Source organism: Octopus bimaculoides, chromosome 8 (genome assembly GCF_046866305.1).
Source record: "Octopus bimaculoides isolate indiv1 chromosome 8, ASM4686630v1, whole genome shotgun sequence".
In the NCBI taxonomy this organism is placed as follows: Eukaryota; Metazoa; Mollusca; class Cephalopoda; order Octopoda; family Octopodidae; genus Octopus; species Octopus bimaculoides.
The window spans coordinates 32,099,425-32,122,836 of record NC_142935.1 but is presented as its reverse complement, the minus strand read 5'-3'; the positions used below and the strand labels follow the sequence as shown (position 1 = coordinate 32,122,836).

Sequence of the window (23,412 nt, the reverse complement as noted above, 5' to 3'; positions counted from 1 at the left end):
CAGTTCTGTTGTCAGTGGTGAAAGGGGCTAAGGCCCCTACAGAATTGCTTCACTCTTAATGAAACTCCTGCATTTGAAGATGGAGTACAGCAGCACCTACAACACTAATGATTACCCTAAACTACAATTTAATGAAATTTTAGGTTTAAAGTTTATCCCTATAAGACTCCAGATCCCAGGGTCAAGGGTATGATCTCCTCAGCTGGTCTTTCTTGGAGCAGAGCATAGCAAACTTAAGAACCACCCTTGGTGGCACAAACTCTAGTCACACCACCACAGGTGATAATTGTGGATACTGAAATGGTTTAAAGCCAAATTAACATTCATTGGTTCATTAAAACTCATTGAGATATCTCTGAAGATTTGTGACACAGAATACAACATGTAAGATTTTGAGACTGCACAAAATAGCCAGTTTAGATTTGTGTGTTTGCTGTAGCTATATTTAAGGTATGTTATGTGTGAGGAAGTGATTACTTGATTAAAGAAAACTGGCAGTCTGTCAGGTGGGGAATATATGTACCATTAAAACCAGAAAACCGGCCCTCATGAACCTGGCATGGCTTGAAAAGGAAACATGAATTTTTTTTTTTTTACAATCAACGTGTCTTCTTCGATCAATATAGAAATATAAAAATGTGCTTCTTTACTTACAGTTAGTTGGTTCATCTTCCCCACTTGCACAGTCTTCAGTCCCATCACAATACCAAGAAGAAGGAATACAGCGGTTGGCTTGCAGGCATCGGAAATGGCCTGAAAGAAAACCATGCACAGGGAGTCATTACTCAATTCTCAAACATTTCAAGTGTTTTTACACACATTTGCAATTATATTTGGAGTAAAAATTAATTGCTCATTTGCAACCAGCCATACCTGCAATTATATCCGTCAATTAATATACTGGGGTTAATGTAATTGACTCGTCCCGCTCCTCATAAATTGCTGGCCTTGTGCCAAAATTTGAAATTAGTTTTAGAGAAAATGGCAAGCTGGCAGAATCATTAGCACATCAGACAAAATGCTTTGCAGCATTTCATCTGTCCTTACATTCTGAGTTCTAATTCTGCTGAGGCCGCCTTTGCCTTTCATCCCTTTTGGGGTCAATAAAATAAGTACCAGTTGAACACTGGGGTCAATGTAACTGATCTACCCTGACCCCCGAAATTGCTGGCCTTTTGCCAAAATTTAAAACCCTGTGACGATGCTTGAAGAATTATTTACTAACCTGTACAGTTTGCAGACTTGCAAAACATAACGTTTTCATCAGAATTATCCCCACAGTCATTGTCACCATCACACAGCAGATGTATTCTTATACAAACATTAGAGTTTGGGCATTTCACTCTATTCTCTGGACACGTCATGTTGTTGGCTGCGAGGAAGAATATTTTTGAAGATTAATCATACTAATAATTGCAATCATTTAGACTGATTTTGATACCAAATTAATCTAATTCACCACCAATGTAATCAGGGTTGGATCCTTTTAATATTGGAAATAGCCCCAAAACAAAATGGTACCTTTGGGCCCTTTTTGTCAAAAGCTATTTGTGAGTTTTCCCTTTTTGTATTTGGTTTTTAAGATTCCTGATTTGAACTCATGTCTTGAAATATAATTATTAGTAACATAAGTGGTATTAATTCCAAAAAGTAATAGTTATCCACACTTAAAAGTGAATATTGTGTTACAAGACAGAATTCTGCATTATTTACCATGAAAGAATCTCTCATAGGGACTTGGGGTGCATATAAGCACTCGTGTTTATATCGCTAGCAGGAGATAATCATTTGCAGCACACACATGCATGTGTGTGTGTGTGTGTGCACACATACACACATGCTCTTTCATTCTCCCTCTCTCAGATACATTCACACTTCATCGAAATAAATATAAATATAAAACCTGGAAACTAAGGGACAGGCAGACATGAAGCAGACTTGGATCAGTGAGGGAATGTCATTGATGACAATTCAACACTAATAAGAGTTCAGAAAAGATGGCTGAGAGTTGAGAATTGAGGAAAAGTCATGGATGATCTCTGCTCCATGAGGAATGAGGACTTGGGTTTTAAGTTATTTGTCCAGGTCCATTAACCGAGAGAATATGACTTCAAGCAATCATGAAGAAGAAATTCGATCTCCTTTGAGTTTTTAAATTGAGACAATGAAATAAGTGAGATACATCCAGGAATGAAGCAAATAACTAAGTTTGTAGAAATAAAATTGTGATTAGAGACATTTCATTGTTGCAGTTTACTGAATAAATATCTGCATGACAGAATCTACTATTTTAAATCGAATAATTGGAAAGTGCGAAAGGTCAGTTGCCAAGATACTTGACCTTTTGTTACCATGTTTCTCTTGGAATGCTCTGCTTTTGTTTTAATTAATTTTGAAAATAATGAAGAATATAGTGAAGCAAAATTATCGTTAGTAATTTGGCGTTTGGAACAAAAATTAACTTAAAATTCTCTTGGAAGATTTTAATTTAGATTTCCTTAAAACAGAAAGTTTACACCATGGAACCATTTTTAAAGTTCTTTGTTTTTATGGATGCCCGTCTCAGATATGTTCTTTCTTCATGTACCTGATAAAATTTCCCTCCTAAAGACGCCAGACTGGCAAAGTTGTTATTAGCAGTGAAATACTTACGGCAGTTCTTTTCATCAGTCTGCTCTCCATCCCGACATTGGTCGTAGCCATCACAAACCTGTTCAGCATCGATGCAACGGTAATTCTTACAGGTAAACTGTGCTGGGCCACAGGTTGAGGCATCTGGAAATAGATGATGAAATATTCATTTAAAAACACAAAATAAAAAAGTTCAATTAAAAAAAGAGTTAATTGTAAAAAAAAACAAAAAAACTATGTTTGAAAATTCATTCTTTACATTAGGGTTGTACAATATGGTCAAAGCAAAATATTAGCTGTTCATATAAAATATTGGTTGTCTACAATATCTTTTATGTCCTACTGCATTGCATGGTGCAGTTAAACTTGACTGGTTTGGTCGTGCAATGTGTATGAATGAGGGGAGTTGCATAAAGCAGAGCTGATTGTTAAATGTGGACGTAATTTGGAGATCCACGAAGATATGGAATGAAGCAGCAAAGTCATATTGTTAGGCCCCATAGAGGGGATGTCAAAGGGCAGAGATGAATTGTGATTTGCCATGTTCAAGAAAACCTACCAATGTCAGTCAAAATAAGGTGCTGAAAGCATGTCATTAAGATCTATTCCTGTACACCCAAACTGTACCTGTCAAGCCTTCTCAATGATTCATCTTTGTAAGACTCCACCCCTCTAACTACAGTACTATTACTCAGCTGTTGTAGTTATATGAAAGAAGAAATGCATTTATTCCTTCCCTATTTTTGTGCTTTGAGTAACCCTCTCTTGTAACCACTTCTGTTGCCACCCTGCCAGTATTCTCCACACCATCCACTGAATGTTACTTTCCTTTGAGCACCCTCTCATATCTGTCAATGATTTCCTCTTTTTAAACTCACAATATCCATCCCTATGTACTTCTGACTCCTGTCTCTGTCACTGTGCATCTTTTCTCTCCGCCACACTTCAGCTCATTTCCCTATTTCTTATATATCTATGCTTAAGTTATGCTGTTGCTCTCCATCTTCTTTTCTATGTATGTTTTATCTCCTATCTTCTCCTCCTCCTCCACAACTCACCCCTATTTACCTTAAATTTTCCCCCAAACTGAGACTCATCATTGCCCACGCCTCCATCCATAGTCACCATTCACTTCTGTTTTCCCTTATGTCTTCATCTCTACTGCCTGCTAGTCTCCTTTCACGTTCTCATAGACCTACCTATCCACCCAGCTATCCTCAATTCTCCTCCTCCAGTCTCTCTCTCTCTCTATCCACCTCAACGTTACACCCTGATACTGCATTTTCACAATCCTTTCTCCCTTTTCTACTGGAGAAGCCATGTGTTTGCTCTGCAGCAAAACACTTGTTCCTGTCCTTTTATCATATTTCAACCTCTTATCAGCTGGCTCAAAGCCACCTCTCTCAGGTCTGCAATCCCACTCTGTCAAGAGGTTCTTGTCTATGAAATTATTTGGTAATTTCACTAGTGCTGGAGCCACGGGAAAAAAAAAAGACATGCAGTTCCCCTATAAAGTTGCAAACGCTAAGAACGGCTTTCAGTTATGGAAACCTTGCCAAAGCAGACATTAGACCCAACACAGCCCTGTAGTGGTTGGATCCTGTCAAATCATCCAATCCATACTAGCATGAAATACAGAAGTGAAATGGTGATGATGATGGTAATGTGCGTATGTGTGTGTGCACACATGCATGCATGTGTGTGTATGCAGATGCATGGGTGTGTATGTGTGTGTGCATGCTTGTGCTTCTTTGTCTTGACGTGCAATTGCTGTGAAACAAACATCACCATCATCCAAGCAACATCGTTCATTTCCAGTCTTCCATGAAAACAAGTCTGGCAATGGCTGAATATTATTCTGCTTGGAAACAGATGATTGTTGGTGACAGGAAAGGCATCCAGGCATAGAAAATCTACTTCAACAAATTCCATCTGATCCGGACAAGCATGGAAAAAGTGAACATTAAATGATGATATTGATAGCTGTTCATGATGATGATGACGATGACAATGATGACAAGGATGGCAATGACAACAACGATGATTAGGATGATGATGAATGATAGAGGTCAAACTTACCACAACCGATTTCATCCGAGTTGTCAAGACAATCGTCATCGAAATCACAACGAAACAGATGATTGATACAGCGTCCGTTGTTGCATCTGTACTGAGTCTTCTCACAAGTGTGGGTCGCTGGTGAAGAGGAGCATATATTAGTTCCCAGTGGTAATCATACAACATAAAATGAGAATAATGTGACATGTAAATGGATTTAATAAAGCAAAAAATTCTAAACTTGGTGAAGTTATAAATGCAATGATGAAAGAAGCTCATTTTAATTAATTAATTAATTCATTTTATAAAATATATTATACAGAATAAAAAAAAAACAATTATGAATGAATACACGCATTATTGTGAAGACATGTAGCCTAGTGGTTACGTTGTTGCATTCACAACTGCCAAATTGTAGTTTTTATTCCTATATTGGGCAGTATGTTGGGTTCTTGAGCAATATACTTCATTTTATGTTTGTCCAGTTCACTCACCTATAAATGAGTAATGCTGTGATGGACTGGCATCTCATCCAGGTAAAATGGGATAACCAGTCCTATGAATCCCAGGAATTTACTTTGATTCTCACTGTTTTGTGTTCCCATATCATTTTAATATCAGTTTAGAAAACCTCAACATGTACAATATAGAGATATTAATGAATTAATATTCCCATTCTATCATTAAATCACAAAATTAATTAACATAATCACAATTATTTAATGATAGCAAGTATTTTGCAACTCCATTCTTTGTAGCAAGGCTATCTCCACATGTCACATGGTGAAGATGAATGGGTGATGACTGTTCACTACGTGCTACATATGTTTCAATAGCATAGCAATTTACATGCAATTGGTGTATTACATAAAACAAATCACGAGTTTTTGAAATACAGCAATTGCAAAAAAAATTACCATGTTATCAAAACGTTTGTAGTGTGAATTGCACTGTCACTGTCCATCCATCATCATTTATTATATTTATAAATACATGTATGTGTTTATGTGCCTATGTATATGTGTGTATGTATGTGTGCATATGTATGCGTTTGTATGCATATGTGTTTGTGTGCATTTGTGTGTGTGCTAGGCTTCTCTCTGCCTCTACATTGACAATAAAAATCTCTTCTTTGTATACGTACTCAATGTTAGAAGTTTGATAAATAGAAATCAATAAAATAGATATCAGACTTAAAAAATAATTTCTGGAGTCTATATGATCGACTAAAACACTTCAAGGTGTTGCCCCAACATGACCACTGCCCATTAACTAAAACAATAAAATAATAGAAAGTATGATGACAATGACCATAAATTAAATAATGAAATACTGACCACACAAGTTGCTGTTTTCATCAGAACCATCCTTGCAGTCATCGTCCTGATCACATACCCAACTTTTGTAAATGCACTTTCCATTTGAACAAACGAATTCAGTATCTGAACAGTTGTGGTTCTGGGGGATACATGTTTTGTATTTACTCACTACAGATGAAGTTCCATTACACGAGCATTCAGCTTCTCCATTGGGTGCAGGATGACATCCCTGACTGCAACCTCCGTTAAATAATTGACAAGGATCAAGCTTACCTGGGAAGAAAATGTCAACTTTAGTGAACTTGAGCAAGATATCTAAGTAGAAATACTTACAATGGTGATTTGATACACAAGATATAACCATTATGACTAGTATTGTTTCTAATGGTAACCAATCCTCATCTGAATTGTTTAATGTTTGTTTTGTTGTTTACTTTGTACCTTCTCGCTTTGTTCCAGCCTCACACAGCAACGTTCCTTCTTTAGATATCCTCCTCCTCCTCCTCATCATCATCATTTAACGTCCGTTGTCCTGCTGGCATGGGTTGGACAGTTTGACCAGGGCTGGTAAGCTGAGGAGCTGCACCAGACTCCAATACTTACATATAAACATAAGATTTCATATATTTGAGAAAGTGTTACATAAATAAGTCATTGTGGAATAATACAACAATACTTGGTATATTTTAAGTCTTAAAATTTGATAAAAGAGGAGAAAAGGAAAATAATAATTAACTCACAGTTTTGTAAATCTGCAGAAAAAACCACAATATCGTCTGGAAAGGACGTGAGGTATTTTGTCATTCTTATGGTATTGGCTCCAGTGTGTTTCTCAGCACGATACATCAACCCTTTATGAAGCAAAAGGGAATAAAATAAACAGGAAAATATACAAATGTTCTACACTTATTGCAGTAGACATATTAAGCAATTTTCTCAACTTAGGAGGAAGAAAATAAAATTCTAAGGTTCACAAAGAAAAATATAAAAGTATCAAGCAAATCATGTAGGCATTCTCTCTCTCTCTCTCTCTCTCTCTCTCTCTCTCTCTCTCTCTCTCTCTCCCTCATTCTGTATAACAAAAAAGGGTAAGGGGATAGATAAAGACCCCCTTCAGTTATGAATGACCATGGGATTGCACCCAGAAAGTTACTGTCTGAGGCAAAAGTCCGGACAAGGTTGTTTATGGAAGACCAGCAGTCACCCATGCATATCAGCCTCCTCCTCTCCATGCCACTGATGCTATCCAGAGCAAAGGCAAAGACTGATACAGCTTGGCACCAATGACATCGCAACTCATTTCTATGGCTGAGGGAACTGGAGCAACGGGAAATAAAGTGTCTTGCTCAAGAACACAACACACAGCCCAGTCTGGGAATCAATCTCACTACCTCATGATTGTGAGCCCAACACTCTAACCACTAGGCCATGTGCCTTCTGCATGTGCGTGTGTGTGTGTGTGTGTGTGTGTACATATATTGAGTCATCCCATGAATAATGTGGAAGATGGAGTGTCAATACAATGGCTGACAATATGGCAGTGAGCTGGCAGAATTGTTAGCATGCCAGAGAAAATGCTTGCCTGTATTTTGTTCATCTTTACATTTTGAGTTCAAATTCTGCTGCGATTGACTTTCCAATTCATCCTTTTGAGATCGATAAAATAAGTACCAGTTGAACACCAGGATCAATGTAATCAACTTACTCCTTCTCCCAAATTGCCGGCCTTGTACCAAAATTTGAAGCCAATAGAATGGCCAACTACTACTGGATGTTGTATCTTGAATCTCCATCAAATGCTCAGAAGCTTCTGAGTTCCAGGCATAGATTCCAAGAGAAAAAGAAGAGATTTCGAGGTGATGGCTACTAAAAATGAATGAAACTCTTACAAAAAGTCTATTTTCTCACCTTTCAATCTTCTCACCTTTCATTTGTGCCATTTGTGCCATTTTATTTTACCAAATAAAGTATCGATTTCATTTTTATTAGTTTCATTTTGTCCTACAACATGAGGATGTACTTCCAAATTATGGTATATTTTATCATGGAATTCTGAGAAAGTTTTGGGTGATGGAAATGAGCCTTTTTGATATTATGAATTGGTGCCACAAACATACATAAAGTAACATAGAATTATGAAAGCAATTTTCATAAAGTTCCATTTCACAGACCTGTGTATATTATTTATATATGAAGAGGATTAGTTTGCAATACATACACCTAAATGAACTTATCCAGTAGATGTAAAGACCGAAGACAGTTATAGACGTTGGTTCATATGTGGTGGCAACAATCACATCACGGTAATGTCCATCGAGAGAAATTCTTTCAATCTGATTTCTAAAGAACATTGAAAATAGACACATATATAAAATACTCTCAGAGAAAATAAAATGAAATATAGGAAACATTATCACTAAAAGTAAAAGCAAAAACATTAATTAATTTTTCGTTTTTAATGATGGAAATTAAAGCAGATAAAACTACAAATAATAGCTTGCAAATGAAGACTGCCACTCTATCAATTGAGACAATGAATGTTCCAGTTAATCCAGCCTGGGGCTATAGTGTGAGTGGAGTTGGTAGATGGAAACTGAAAGAAGCTCATAATGTGTACATGGGTGTGTGTGTGTGTGTACATTTGTTTTGATATCACCGATAGTTGTAAATGATGTTGCTCTTTTCAAGCTTTCTTTGAGAAACATGTTTGACCATATGGGGAAATATTATCTTGCTTGGAAACAAGTGAAGGCTGGTGACAGGGAAGGCATCCAACTGTAGAAAATCTGCAGCGACAGACTCTGACTGATCCATGTAAGCATGGAAAAATGGATGGAGAGGAGGATGATGATGATGGGGGGAGGAAGAGAGAAAAGCAAACTTTATTTAAGAATACACATAAAACAAATATTTTCTGTCAGGTACAAAAAAAAGAAGAAACTCATGACAACGAAATTTATGCAACTTACTTCAGTGTATCAGCCCAATAAAGCTTTTCATAGGTGTAGTCAATTGCCAGGCCATCTGGGTCACCTAAGTCAGAGCTGACCAACACAGATCTTTGATTACCAGCCATAGTTGCTTTTTCAATGCTTGGTGACTGACCAATGCCTGAATTCGACCAATACATGTACCTAGAAACATATATACAAGAAAGTTTGTAATACAATGTCGCACTTGTGGTTTCATGCAGGTGTTGTGTATATACAGATTGTGAAGGTGCATGGTTCAGTGGTTAGAGCATTCGGGTCACAATCATAAGGCCATAACTTCAATTCTCAGCAGTGCAGTGTGTCCTTGAGCAAGGCACTTTACTTTACATTGTTCCAGTCTATGCAGCTGGCAAAAAACGAGTTGTACCTGTAATTCAAAGGGTCAGCCTTGTCACATTCTGTATCATGCCGAATCTTCCTGAGAACTGTGTTAGGGGTATGTGTATCTGTGGGGCGCTCGGCCACTTGTATATGAATTTCACAAGCAGGTTGTTCCATTCAATGGATCAAATGGAACCTTCGTTGTCGAAACCAATGGTGGGGGTGGGGTTCCATTCTACAGATCAGATAGAACACAGTGAATTCAGAACTGGGTGAGTGAGTAACAAATTCATCCGCAAAGAGAAAGACAACCAACAAAGGCAGACAATAAAGGAATAAATTTTTATCTCTTAAACATAAGAAGTACTAAATAAGGTTCGGTTAAGCAGATCATATCAGAGCAGGATGACCGATTGACCACCTGGCACTCCATCGGTTACCTTGGATAATGTTCCAGTTGATCTGGTCAATGGAACAGTTTGCTTGTGAAATTAAGGTGCAACTGGCTGAGCACTGCCAGCTTGTCCCCTTAATAATACTAATAATAATAACGATGGACCCCCCCCCCCCCAATAAAGGCGACATGTGAGTGTTCACCTATTTGCTGAATGACTCGCACAAATGATTTGTTTATAGTGCTCAAATGTTCATGTGCATTAGCTCACTCTTTCCATCAAATCAATGTTGGCTGAACAGGTGTATGGTGTACCATACGTCAGGTGTCAATTGATTGCAGAGCAACGTGAAATAAAACATCTTGCTCAAGAACACAATGTACCACTTGTTCTAGGAATTGAAATCACGATTGTTAGATCGTGAGTGCAATGCCCTAAGCACTAAGCCATGTGCTGCCCTGATGCAGTACCAGGCAGTGGATCTCATGGCTTCTGATCTTAACTGATTGGAAGTGTTATCATGTACATGTTCTGTGTTAGTGTAAAAGATGGACTACAACAAATATTCTGCTCAATACCATGGATTTGCTTGTCAGTTGCTTGACCTTCACCAGCTGAGCGTGTCCCTCAGTGGCTGACAATATGTGCATCTCTGAATACGAGCAGAAGTAATAGGGACCATCATAGCCATATTTTGAGAGGGATTCTTTGGGGGTTTAAATAATTCACCCGTGGTAGCATAGCTATTTCATTCATCACCCTTAAACAAACTTTATTCAGGGGCCTTTTGAGAGGAATGGGCTATTTGACCTGATGAGAATTCTAACTGGGCCCCACCTGCAAGGTCATGTGCTGGTTATCTTGATATGGGTTCACAATGTTGCGCACCCATGATTCTTATGAATGTGCCTGTTGTACCCTTATCAGACAGGTAGTCATGGTGGGTATATTAGATTTCATATATTTGTACCCCAGCATCACTTTAATGGCATGTGCTGCTCTCTCACTCAATAATAATAATAATGATAATAATAATAATGAGACTGTGCCCACATCCTTAGAAAAACCCTATAGATTTTCATTTAGGGGTTGTATTATATGGAGATATTTCCCATCTGCCCTTGCCACTTCCCCTGGCCAATCTTTCAGTTACAGTATAACATCTCCTACCCTTCACTTGTCCTAGGGTACTGGGTGTGTCTAAGCAGGTAATTGCATTAAACATGCAAATTGAAAGTAAACAACTGTGATAATAATAATAACAATAATAATAACAACAACAACAGTAATAATAATAATAATAATAATGAATAGTTAAAAAGGAAGGCAAAAAATATATAATATATAATTATATAAATATATAATCCTTTTAAATATGAGATAGCTCAGCTGTGGAAAAGGAAAAAGGTGAAGACAGTGCCAATTATTTTTGGGTCTTTGGGGACAGTACCAGAAGATATGATCAGAAATATGAAAGGAATGCATATCGGGTGTTCAGCGGAGTTGTGGCAAAATGTTTGCCTCCTTGGCATGGCTAGAATCAACAAGAAAATATTAGATGGTTGAACAGAACAGATAACATGGTACCATAGGCTGCATGTAGCAAGCCGACTACTCATGCAAGACTCTAGCAAAAGAAAATTAAAAGCAACCTGAAATGGAAGAATGATATTAAAAATATTAGAAAATAGAAATGCATTGATGAAGTGAGTTAGAGAATACGTACCCTTTACAAGGATCAAGCACAATGCTCTTGGGTTTCTGTGTGGTTAACAAATTAGCCTTGTATGTTGAGTCAAAACTCATGACTGAAATCCTATTGTATAATGCATCTGTCCAGTAAATCTTTTTCCCGGTCCAATCAACAGCGATTTTTCCAATAAAAGCTGAATCAAATGGAAGACAAGTTCATATCAGGTACAACTACATTAAAAACATGTAGGGTAAAATATACTTACAACCATTGCTACATGTTAAGTGAATGTTGAAGTTGCAGCGTCACAAAGGATTTGTGTACATGTCTTTTATTGTTTTATTTGTTTTAGCCACTGGAATGTGGCCATGCTGGGGCACTTCTTTGAAGAGTTTTAGTTGAAGAGATCTACTTCTGGTACATTTTTTCTGAGCCTGGAACTTATTCTATCAGTCTCTTTTGCTGAACTGCTACATTATGGGGATACTCTCTCTTTACACTTTACTCGTTTACTTGTTTCAGTCATTTGACTGCAGCCATGCTGGAGCACCGCCTTTAGTCGAGCAAATCAACCCCAGGACTTGTTCTTTGTAAACCTAGTACTTATTCTATTGGTCTCTTTTGCCAAACTGCTAAGTTACAGGGATGTAAACACACCAGCATCGGTTGTCAAGCAATGTTGGAGGGGGAGGGATACAAACACACACACACACACACATACATATACACGACGGACTTCTTTCAGCTTCCGTCTACCAAATCCACTCACAAAGCTTTGGTCGGCCCGAGACTATAGTAGAAGACACTTGCCCAAGGTGCCATGCAGTGGGACTGAACCTAGAACCATGTGGTTGGTAAGCAAGCTACTTACCACATAGTCACTCCTGTGCCTATGTGAACAAACCAACAGAGGTTGTCAAGCAGTGGAGTTGGAGACGAACACAGATTCAAATACACACACACACACACTCATACACACACACACGCATAGGTTTCCACATTGAATATTTACCATATTATATATTTACCTAGTTTGTTCACTGGATCAATAACAAACTGTTGACTGGTCTTTGTTTCAACATCATATCGGACTATAGCTGCAGGATTGTTTATACCATAGTAAATCTGATTGCTTTTAGCATCATATCCTACACCACTAACTTCGCCGGTGGCTGCAATAGTTGTAACCTTTTGATTTGTTCGGTTAGGATGCAAAGATATTGTCTGGATGCGAGAAGCAATTGCCATCAGCAAAAATTCCTTTGATGCTGAAAATAAAAGGTATTGCATGGCAGAAACAAGGCAGGTATTAAACAAATGGATTTATTTTATTCTTTAATCTGAAAAAGTGAAGGTACATGGTCTAGAGCAAAGGTTCTCAGCAGGGGGCCATATAGCCCCTCGGGGCGGGGGGCATTTGGAGCTTGAGGTGTTCGTTTTGGAGCAAAGGGGCTCTCTTGTACCAAAGAGCACTCTTTCGATAGATATGAGGTTGATCTCATAAGTGTCACATGATGGAAATAAACACAATTACCAAACTTTCAATTTGTTATTTTGTTTTCTTTGCATTTCAGTTTGTACACCTGTACTCCCGACTGCATGAAAGCGCATATGTAAAACGATGTCCTTTATTGTTCTAATCATTATCCGCTGATATCAAAATAAGTAGTATATTGAAAATTATTTTCTGGTGGGGGGAGGGCATTTGTAACTCCAAGGGGGACTCAAAAAGGGGTGGGGGGCTTTGGCTAAAATGGGTTGAGAACCTTTGGTCTAGAGGTTAGGTTGTGGCACATTGGGTTCTTGAATAAAATTTTCATTACTCCACTCAACTGTAAGAGTGTAACCCTACGAGGGGCTGGTGTACCGTTCAGGGGCAATATTGTGATATTGGTCACTTATACACCATTGAAACACAATAACTGACCTGAGGAGACCTTTGGTTCAAGACAGAACCACCACCATCACCACCACCATCACCACCACCATCACCACCACCACTATTACTCTGAAGAGGAGATAAATCTGTGTCTGAACTACTTGGAGGATTACATCATCCAACATGTCATGCCTTAAGATGGTAGAGTGTGATTTGAAGGAGATCTGGCTGTTATTTCTAGTAGTTTGACTCTATAGAGGGCTGCTTTGTTGAGTTAGATACATTTAGACTCAGAAAAAATAAGGAGCAGAGTAGGTTGTTATGACCGTGAGGGAGATTTGGTTGCTATTTCAAGCAGTTTGATCCTATAGAGGCTCTTTTTTGTGGGGGCTCAGAGTCACTCAGCCTTATAGAAATTAGGAAAGAGGAAAGTAAGTTGTTATGACCATGAGGGGGATTTGGCTGCTATTTCTAGTAGTTCAAGCCTACAGAGGCTATTTTGATGGCTCAGAGCCACTCAACAAGCTGTAACAGCCATGCTCTTTGCAAGTGTCTTCACATCTGTACCATGAATGAAGTGTAAAAAAGAATGTTGTAGGGAAAGGAACGATTGCAGAAAAACTAGAATGTATCTTACGTTTGCATTTCTGTCCATCAGAATCGAGGTCCCCTTCAACACATTTGCACACAGGCTGAGGGCTTCCAGCAATAGCAAAGCATAACTGGTCACACCCACCATTGTTGACAGAGCAAGGATTACTGGGATCTGAAAAATGCAACACAGTTGTGTAATGAATATTGGTTTCACATTTTGGCAATTTCGGTGAGCAATTTTGGAGGGGAGGGGTTGAAATATTACCATCAGCCCCAGTGTTAAACTGGTACTTGATTTGTTGATGTTGCAAGGATGAAAATATAAGTCGACCTCAGTGGAATTTGAACTCAGAACATAAAGACAGTCAAAACACTGCTCAGCGTTTTGCTTGACATGCTAACAATTCTGCCAGGTGACCACCTTAAAAATGTTACACAGCTATGAAATAAATATTAAAAACAAATTTTGATATATCTTGGGTGGGTCATCATACCAATAATAAGCACACACACACACACATCGGCTCTGTTTCATTTCTTTTATTGCTATTAGTCAATTGGTTAAATGTTTAACTATTTCCCTCAACTGCTAGGGTGTGACACTTTTTCACTTTTGTCGGGTCTTCTCAAGCACAGCATATCTCCAAAAGTCTCGGTCACTAGTCATTGTCTCGGTGAGGCCTAATGTTTGAAGGTTGTGCTTCACCACCTCATCCCAGGTCTTCTTGAGTCTACCTCTTCCACAGGTTCCCTCAACTGCTAGGGTGTGACACTTCACTTTTAATTAATAAAATAATATATTATATAATATAATATATAACATAATTAGGCACGTAGCTCCTCAGAAGGTGCATGGCTCAGTAGTTAGATCGTGAGGTTGTGAGTTCAATTCCCAAACTGGGCTGCATGTTGTATTCTTGAGCAAGACACTTTATTTCACATCACTCCAGTTTACTCAGCTGTAGAAATGAGTTGCAATGTCACTGGTGCCAAGCTGTATCGGCCCCTTTGCCTTTGCCCTGGATAGCATCAGTGGCATGGAGAGGAGGAGGCTGATATGCATGGGTGACTGCTGGTCTTCCATAAACAACCTTGCCTAGACTTGTGTAACTTTCTAGGTGCAATCCCATGGTCATTCATGACCGAAGGGCGTCACCCCTTATAACTCCTCTCCATCAAGAAACCTGTTCTGTTCTGGACCCTTTTCCCATATTTTAGCCCTTTATTTCCTAATATAAAGCTGCCTCCCTTTGAACTGTAACCCTCCTCAGCTGAAGGGGATCTTAGTTGCATAGTGACCCCACAATGCTGGTGCAAGAGAAAATGCACTCAATACATTCCGTAAAGTGCTTGGTATAAGAAACTCATCCAGTTTCAAAAACATTGCTAAAGCAGATATTCGAGCGCAATGTAGTCCTGCCAACGTGGAAATGCATGGAAGGTGAATATTAAAAGATGAAGATGATGATGATGATGGCAATTGTTTAGATATTGAAATCTCATACATACCGCTTGGTTGGTTGGATTTATCAAATATTGCAATGTCCGAAAGATATCTTACATTTTTCTTGACAACAGTTGGGGCACCGACTCTAGAAGTTTTATCCACTTTAAGGACCTAAAAATATGAAGCAAAATAGTGAAATAATCTATTTTCAGAAATTAACAAAAAAAAAAAATGAAAAAAATCATTAAAGTCTGATAATTTTTGAGTCTTCATTATGTACAAGCTTTGCCTTATGGTTAATACTTTGTATTTTTATTATCTTTTAAGCAGTTTTATATTTAGCTTTAATCATTGCAAGGTTTTTTTATAATAATTACAGGTTTGCTTTTATTAGTTCCTATTTGATTAAAGTTTAGTGTTTCCATTAGTTACTGGTAATAATTTAATATTAGAGCATGTAAAGGTAAAATGTAGTGATGAGTATGTAGTGTTTTTATTATTAACTTTTGGATTATGAAATAATGTATTTCACTCATAATTAATTAATATTATTTGTTAGATTAAATTCAATTGTGTTTGTTTTGTTTTGGAAAGAATTGAATATAAAGCTTTCACTTTTATATCAGTAACTATGGAAGACTGGTGAGGTTATTATTTGTATGGACTTAAAGATTGGTCGCTATTTAGTTAGATAATTTAGGTTTAATATTAATTTTATTTACTGATACTGGTGTACTTAGGGTTAATGTGTTTCTTTGTTGTAGTTTAATTATAAAGTCAGCGTTTAATCCTGCCTAGAATTAGATTGAATGAATGTGGTTATAAATCTTTAACTTCTATACTATGGAAGGCTGGAAGGAATACTTTTTGCATGACTTAAAGGAAGGGTTGCTTTTTAGTTATATAATTTAGGAGTTGGTTATAGATTTACATATTGAATTTATTTACTGATACAATTGTACATAGGGTAAATGTGTTTCTTGTTGTAGTTTAATTAATAGTTAATATTTAATCCTTCCTAGAATTAAGATGTTGGTGATTTGTTAGGTATGTTTGTTCCCAAACAACACTTATTTTAGGGCTATTGACACCTCCAGACTGAATGGTACTGCACAAGTGTTGAAACCATCATGATATCCTATGTGTGTGTAATATATATATATATATATATATATATATATATATATATATATATATATATATATATGGGTATCTGTGTTGGTAACTTTGTGTTTGTTCCCTCCCACCACCACCACTGCTTGATAACCAGTGTTGGTTCCATTGGTTTGTTTATGCCCCTGTAACTTAGCAGTTCAGCAAATAAGACCAATAGAATGGGTGCCAGACTAAAACCTTAAGTGCTAGTGTTGATTTATTCAACTGAATTCTTTAAGGTGGTGCTCCAGCATGGCCACAGTCCAATGACTGAATCAAGTAAAAGATATTTCAACTGTAAATACGAATGTCAACAAACCTGGTTTAGATTTCTGTCCACCCAATAGACATCGTTATTAAAAACTGAGATCCCATAAGGTTTAGGTAGATTTGTCCGAATATAAACTCGATTTCCACCACTGAAGGAAATGCGCTGTAAACAAAACAAGAAAAAAAGAAACAAAGACAAGTATTTACTGTTAAAACACAAATAAAGCTGTTTAATTTTTTTGTTTTTTTTTTAATTTTGATCCAGGATCACAGAAGTATCAGGAACAGATATGAGATTATATCATCTGCAGAACTTAAGGCATCAATGTTATCAATAACATAAGGCAAGATCCCCTTCAGCTGAGGAGGGCTGTGCTTTAAAGGGAGGCAGCTTTATGTCAGGAAATACTGGGCTAAAATATGAAAGAAGGATCCAGAACAGAACAGGTTTCTTGGTGGAGAGGAGCTATGGGCCTAATTATATTATATATCATTTTATTTTATTAATTGCTGGCAGGGACACAGTATTTTGTTTTACAACCACAATATCAGGGCCTATATAAGACCCATAGAGTCCTTAAGCACTTAAAAGATTCTGGTGTCCCCATATATATCAATGTAAGTCAAAATATAAACAATAATAAACCATAAAATGAATTTTATTTATTCTGTTGTTGTAGCAATTTTTTCAGCTGACTGTGTTCAGTTCTCCATGGAATTAACAACCTTCACCAAACGGAATGGTATTCATGAAATAAATGAAACTAAAGCAATAACAGAGCTGGAATCTTAAGTGGTGTATTTTGCTTACTATGTTAAATTTGTGAGACCGGTGCCAGCGAGAGGTAAAAAGCACCCACTACAGTCTTGGAGTGGTTGGTGCTAGGAAGGGCATCCAGCTGTAGAAACCAAGCCAAAATCAGGCTGGAACTTGGTACAGCTCATTGGCTTACCAGTTCCAGTCAAACCATCTAACCCATGCCAGCATGGAAAATGGATGCTGAACGATGATGATGATGCCACTTTTGGAATCCAGCTTGGAAATTTTTCCTGTGAGTTGAGGAACTTCTGCGATTCACTCTTGATCTCAAAAACAATGTTAAAACGGCAACCTTTGAGCTGCATTTTCATCTTGGGGAAGAAATGGAAGACCACAGGGGCCAAATCTGGTGAATAGGGCAGGTGCAGAAGCAAAACCATGTTGTTGTTTTTTTATTTTGGTGATAAACTCATGAATGAGGAGAACTCAGTGACAGGATGCATTGCTGTCATGAAGAATCTAATTCTTTGTGCTCCACAGATCTGGTTCCTTTTGCCAAATGTTCTCCCTCAAAATGCTTCAAAATATCACTGTAGAACTCCTGACTGATGGTCTGGCTCTGGGGATGAATTCTTGATGCACAAGACCATGGATGTCAAAAAAAAGCAATGAGCATGCTCATCATTGAGCTGTGGCTCTGTTCTGCTTTCTTCAGTGGTGGAGATGAAAGGTTCTTCCATTGCTGCTTCATCTTAGGAATGTTCCTGTAGACTCAACTCACATCACCAGTGATGATCCTCAACATGAAGGATGGGTCATCAGCAGAATGATGACAGAGATTTTGACAGACTTTGAAGAGATATTCTTTCTGCTCAGTGTCCAGCAAGTGGGAGTTAAATTTGGCAAAAACATGCCATATGTTCAATTCAGATGTTTTTGATACTTTTTGATGCTACCACACACACACACACACATATATATATATATATATATATATATATATATATATATATATATATATAGATATACATATATATATATGTGTGTGTATGTAGATATATATATATATATACATGTGTATGTGTGTATGTGTGTATATACACCTATGTCCATACATATACATATGTGTGTGTGTGTATACCAGCTTAATTTTGATTGGAGATATCTTTAAGACAATCGATATCCCATAGATCACTCTTTGAATCACAAAAGTAGAAATACAAAGCATTAATCTGGTATTAATGATTATCTGGCAAAATTCAGTATAGATTTAATGAAACTGCTGTGTTTGCTCAGATCAGGAACCAGCCATGAAAGCAAACTGTCCTGCATTTTGTTATTTCTTATGGAAATGAAAGAGGATGTTGGGAAAGAATATTGGTGAACCAACACATAGTATTGCATTCCTTTACATGAAAAGATATCTCAGCCATTTGATAAATAGAGATTGATAAGAGAAGTACCAGATTGAATTATTTCCTGAAGTTGATTTGATCAATTAAAATCCAAGAAGGATTTTAAAAATACAGACATGCTGTATTTTTACTGAAGCCAGGAAAAATACAGCATGTCTGAAAAATTTACCCTAAGAAATTTTGGCTGTATAGGGAAATTCACAGTGAGACAAATTCACTGGATGGACAATGATAATGTATTTTTTGAATAAAGAAAAACACACCAGAATGACAAAAGGTTTTATCAAATCATTAAATTGGTAAGTCTCTATTCAACATCAATCATAAAAGAAATGTTATGTGGTCATTTAAACTGAAATTACTTAGGGTGAATTTTCTTACAGCAAAAATGTTTACAGTGAAATTTTCTGTCTCCAAAAAATGGAAGAATTACCTGTATAGCATCTATAACATCATCGACCCAGTAAACATCATGTGTTTTTATGTCAACTGTGATGTCCAATGGATGACTGATTGCATTTGAGACTAGCAGGGTTCGATTGGTACCATCCAGCAGTGAACGTTCTAGTCTGGCGTTGGCTCCTCGAGATGTCCAGTAGAGGTACCTAAAAAATATATTGGCAAATATTGGTTTTGATTAAAGCAGACTACTAACTTTTTTGTTTATTTTCCTAAGGTGTGGTTTACAGAGTAAATTGCCAGAACATTCCTGATAAATGTATTCATTAACTGGAGATCAGCCCAAATGATTTTAGAAGACTAACTCGTGAGACAATGGTATTGTTCAATGGAGAATCAACTAAGTTTCAGATTATTTTCCAGTGGAATGAGATGATATGACATGGCTGATGGGATGCTGACAATTCATCTAGTTTTGGTGACAGGAAGCACAGGAGGCAAACACACACACAAACATAAATATACACAGAAAGATATGAGAGAGAGAGAGACTATACACATAAAAACATAACAGTTTTCACACGCATAAACAGAGAGAGGTGTGGGCAGAGAACAAGAGAAACAGTAAACGTCTCTATCAGCAATTAATTGTTATCATAGTGTTTTATGTTTTTTTGGTAGTTTATATTCTTCCACTACAACTTTGGTTTATTGGTTTTGAAATTTGAATAAGTATGATCGCTTTTCAGATTTATAATAAATGGAGTGTTGAACAGTAAAAAAAAATAAAACAGATAAACCAGGAGATCTGGAGCATAATGCATATATCAGAATTGTTTATCAAGGTGCGTTAGATGAAAACAATGTTATGAAAAAATGAGATTATAAGCGAGATGTTAATGATGGTGAATAACTCAGAGGAAAGAAGGCAGAGGAAGGAGGTGATTGGTGGAGACAGCAGGCAGGATAAGGTAATGCAAAATGGAAGTGGTTCAAGGTGTGGGGGGGGGGAGCGGGGGGGAAGCAGGGGGGGATGTCGTATGTGCTTCTATGTCTCTCAGATGACAGAGAAGTGATGGGTGTCAGAAGATGAAATGGGGCAGAGAGGATGGAGGCAGTGCTGAGCCCTTGAGTGGAATCTTGAAAAGACATCATGTGATGGATGTAAAGGATGCAAGTAAGATTGCTCGTTTCCAGTCTTCCATGAAAAGTATGTCTAGCTGTGGGGGAATATCATTTTGCTTGAAAACAGGTGAGGGTTGGCAACAGGAAGGACATCTTTTGCTTGAACAAATTCTGTCCGACCCACACAAGCATGGAAAAGTGGACATTAAGCCATGGTGATGATATAAAGCCCCTATGCTAGTGTAACAAAAAGTAACAATGAAAAACTAGTTTTAAAAGTGTGTGTTGATATTAAGGAGATTAAGTTTGCTGCTACCTTTTGATTGGATTAACAGTTAAGCCTTGCAGGTAAATAGATCTATCTTCCAAAATCACCTTTCGGTATGTGCCATTCAGGCGGCACACTTCTATAAACGTATCACTCACTATGCTATTAACATAATAAAGATTGCCTGCAATAAAAATGAAATAAATACAGGTGAATTAATCAATGGATTTATGATTTCCAATATTAAATCCAAAATCTGAAATTAATAAAAGAAAGAGTAAAGTGTTCTTGTAACTTTCTTCAGAGAAATCCATGAACAAAGTAAATAGAATTGAAAGAAGCTTGAGTTCAGACAATGCCATAAACAGATCAGGGAAATATTAATTCTAAATTAGGCAACCACTAAACAAAAGAATTTGGATAAACTTGTAACTTAGAATAGTTTTGGAGTCATTGTTGTTGTTGTTTAATCTGAAATCAGTAGTTCTCAGCTAGGGTGCATGTGACTCTTTTGAGTCCATGTGACACTTCTGAGTCCATGTAACCCTTTTGAGTCTATGTGACTCTTTTGAGTCCATGTAATCCTTTTGAGTCCATGTAACCCTTTTGAATCCATGTGATACTTTTGAGTTCATGTGATTCTTTTGGCTCCATGTAACCCTTTTGAGTCCATGTGACTCCTTTGAGTCTATTGTTAAAGTTTATGCACAATAAATTGGTTATATTTCTAAAATACAAAATATTTATTTCTTTATTGCCCACAGGGGGTTAAACATAGAAGAGACAAACAAGAACAAACAAAGGGATTAAGTTGATTACATTGGCCCAGTGCGTAACTGGTACTTATTTAATCGACCCCAAAAGGATGAAAGGCAAAGTCACCCTCGGCGGAATTTGAACTCAGAGAGTAACAGCAGACGAAATACTGCTAAGCAATTCGCCCAGCATGCTAACAATTCTGCCAGCTTGCTGCTTTCTAAAATACACAAAATATTTTTAAAAAACATTTTTTATACAATTCCTAAAAATAGTTAATCATAAAAATACAACAGGATTTTTTTTAAACATCAAATGGCTATGGGGTCTGGCAGAATAAAATACAAATCAAAGGGGTCCATAGACAAAATATGGTTGAAAACCTCTGGCCTAGATCATCCTTGATTCACAGGTTCTCTGATCAAATGTTTGTTTGTATGTATGTATATGTGCAAATTTGTATGTTTTGTTTTATGTTTGTATTCTCATGCAATTAGTTGCATGTCTACACATGCTCATATATATTTAAACCTGGAAAGTTTTACAAATTTTTACAGGTCCAGTGATGGATTGGATCTGTAGTCTTCGAATTAGGTTTCTCCTGTCTGGTTGAAGGGGTTTTGTCTTCTTAGAAAGATATGCCCCCATTCGTTACATGTTCATTTTGGCTGTGTGCCAATATACTTCGGCTAATTCACATCAAGACCCTTACTAACAACTCTCCTCAACTACTCACGCTTGTTAGGATTTTATTTGAATTCCTTCCTCCAATTGAGCACTGCTTTCCCGCCATAATAAGTGATCTTGCGTGCAGCCCTTCAATCTCTGTATGTATGTGCATGTGTGTGTGTGTGTGTGTGTGTGTGTGTGTGTGTTTAGGTTTATCTCTCCCCACTTCATAAACGGTGGTTCATTTATTTACCCCATACCTTGGTGGAAATTTAAATAAAGGCAAATGGAATAAGTAGCAGATTCAAAATAAGGATAATCATCTAATCTAGCATGACTAATTCAGCTAATTCAGTGACTGGAACAAATGAAAAGAATGAAATAATAATATATGCTAGGCCAAAGCAAAGTAGAAAGTTTTAATGTTTCTACAAAGTGCACAAGGTCCTCGTGCGAAGCCATTGTCCTTAATCTTGTATTACTCATCAGCATTATTCAGCAACATCATCTGCATGAAAATCTATTAATTAATTTAATCATGTGTGATACACAAGATATATTTGTAACTTAGAATTTCTGAAAGAAAGTTTTATATTCATATGACTGAAAACATATGAAATAAAATTCTAAAAACAAGCATTAACATTTAGGAAAAATTTAGGAAAATGCTGTGAACCGGCAAAAGGTTAACATATTTAATGGTGTGAGTTAATTAGAAATAAGCATGGCACTTCAAAAAATGATATTAGCTTAATAACCAATTTTTTTCTTATCCTTTTGGAAAGAATAGTAGACAGCTCCAAACATGGTTTGGTCTTAGTTGTAGAATCTTCACCATAACTGCCAAACTACTTGATGTAAATTTGACATTGGGCATTGGTGTTTACAGTTCCAACATGGGATTTTTCTCATCCCAAATGCAGAAACTGAGCAATAGCTAAGATGGACATAAAACATGTAATGAAATCAATGACTTAAAATAAATGTATAACCACAAGTAACAAAAGACTATAGAGAGATACTTACCTGCAATCCAATCTACTGCAATGCCCCTTACAAAAAGACGTCCACCATCTGATTGGAGCAAAAACTGAAAATCAGAGCCATTCTGTCTCCTTCTACAAAGGTTCATGTATCTCCCAAATTGTGCTACATAGTAAATGTATTTTTCCTCCACCAGGACATCAATGTAGCTTATATAGTGAACTATAGTTGCAAAAGACAGAATGATTTATAAATACATGGCATGCTACAAGTTATATGAT

The 23,412-nt window shown here is 37.0% G+C and overlaps 1 protein-coding gene across 1 annotated transcript in view; it reads right to left on the bottom strand.

Annotated features, from left to right (window-relative positions):
• LOC106882178 (low-density lipoprotein receptor-related protein 2-like) overlaps positions 1–23,412 on the bottom strand; it is a 228,340-nt gene that overhangs the window by 65,643 nt on the left and 139,285 nt on the right. The window contains exons 37-52 of the mRNA XM_089356330.1: positions 23,174–23,353; positions 20,771–20,906; positions 19,364–19,535; positions 16,805–16,918; positions 15,393–15,501; positions 13,927–14,055; positions 12,439–12,678; positions 11,444–11,603; positions 8,978–9,142; positions 8,227–8,348; positions 6,749–6,859; positions 6,027–6,281; positions 4,711–4,827; positions 2,653–2,775; positions 1,226–1,372; positions 655–753 (exon numbers count right to left, since the gene is read on the bottom strand). Of these exons, the coding sequence (XP_089212456.1) occupies positions 655–753; positions 1,226–1,372; positions 2,653–2,775; positions 4,711–4,827; positions 6,027–6,281; positions 6,749–6,859; positions 8,227–8,348; positions 8,978–9,142; positions 11,444–11,603; positions 12,439–12,678; positions 13,927–14,055; positions 15,393–15,501; positions 16,805–16,918; positions 19,364–19,535; positions 20,771–20,906; positions 23,174–23,353 (2,379 nt within the window). The remainder of the gene's footprint in view (positions 1–654; positions 754–1,225; positions 1,373–2,652; positions 2,776–4,710; positions 4,828–6,026; positions 6,282–6,748; positions 6,860–8,226; positions 8,349–8,977; positions 9,143–11,443; positions 11,604–12,438; positions 12,679–13,926; positions 14,056–15,392; positions 15,502–16,804; positions 16,919–19,363; positions 19,536–20,770; positions 20,907–23,173; positions 23,354–23,412) is intronic.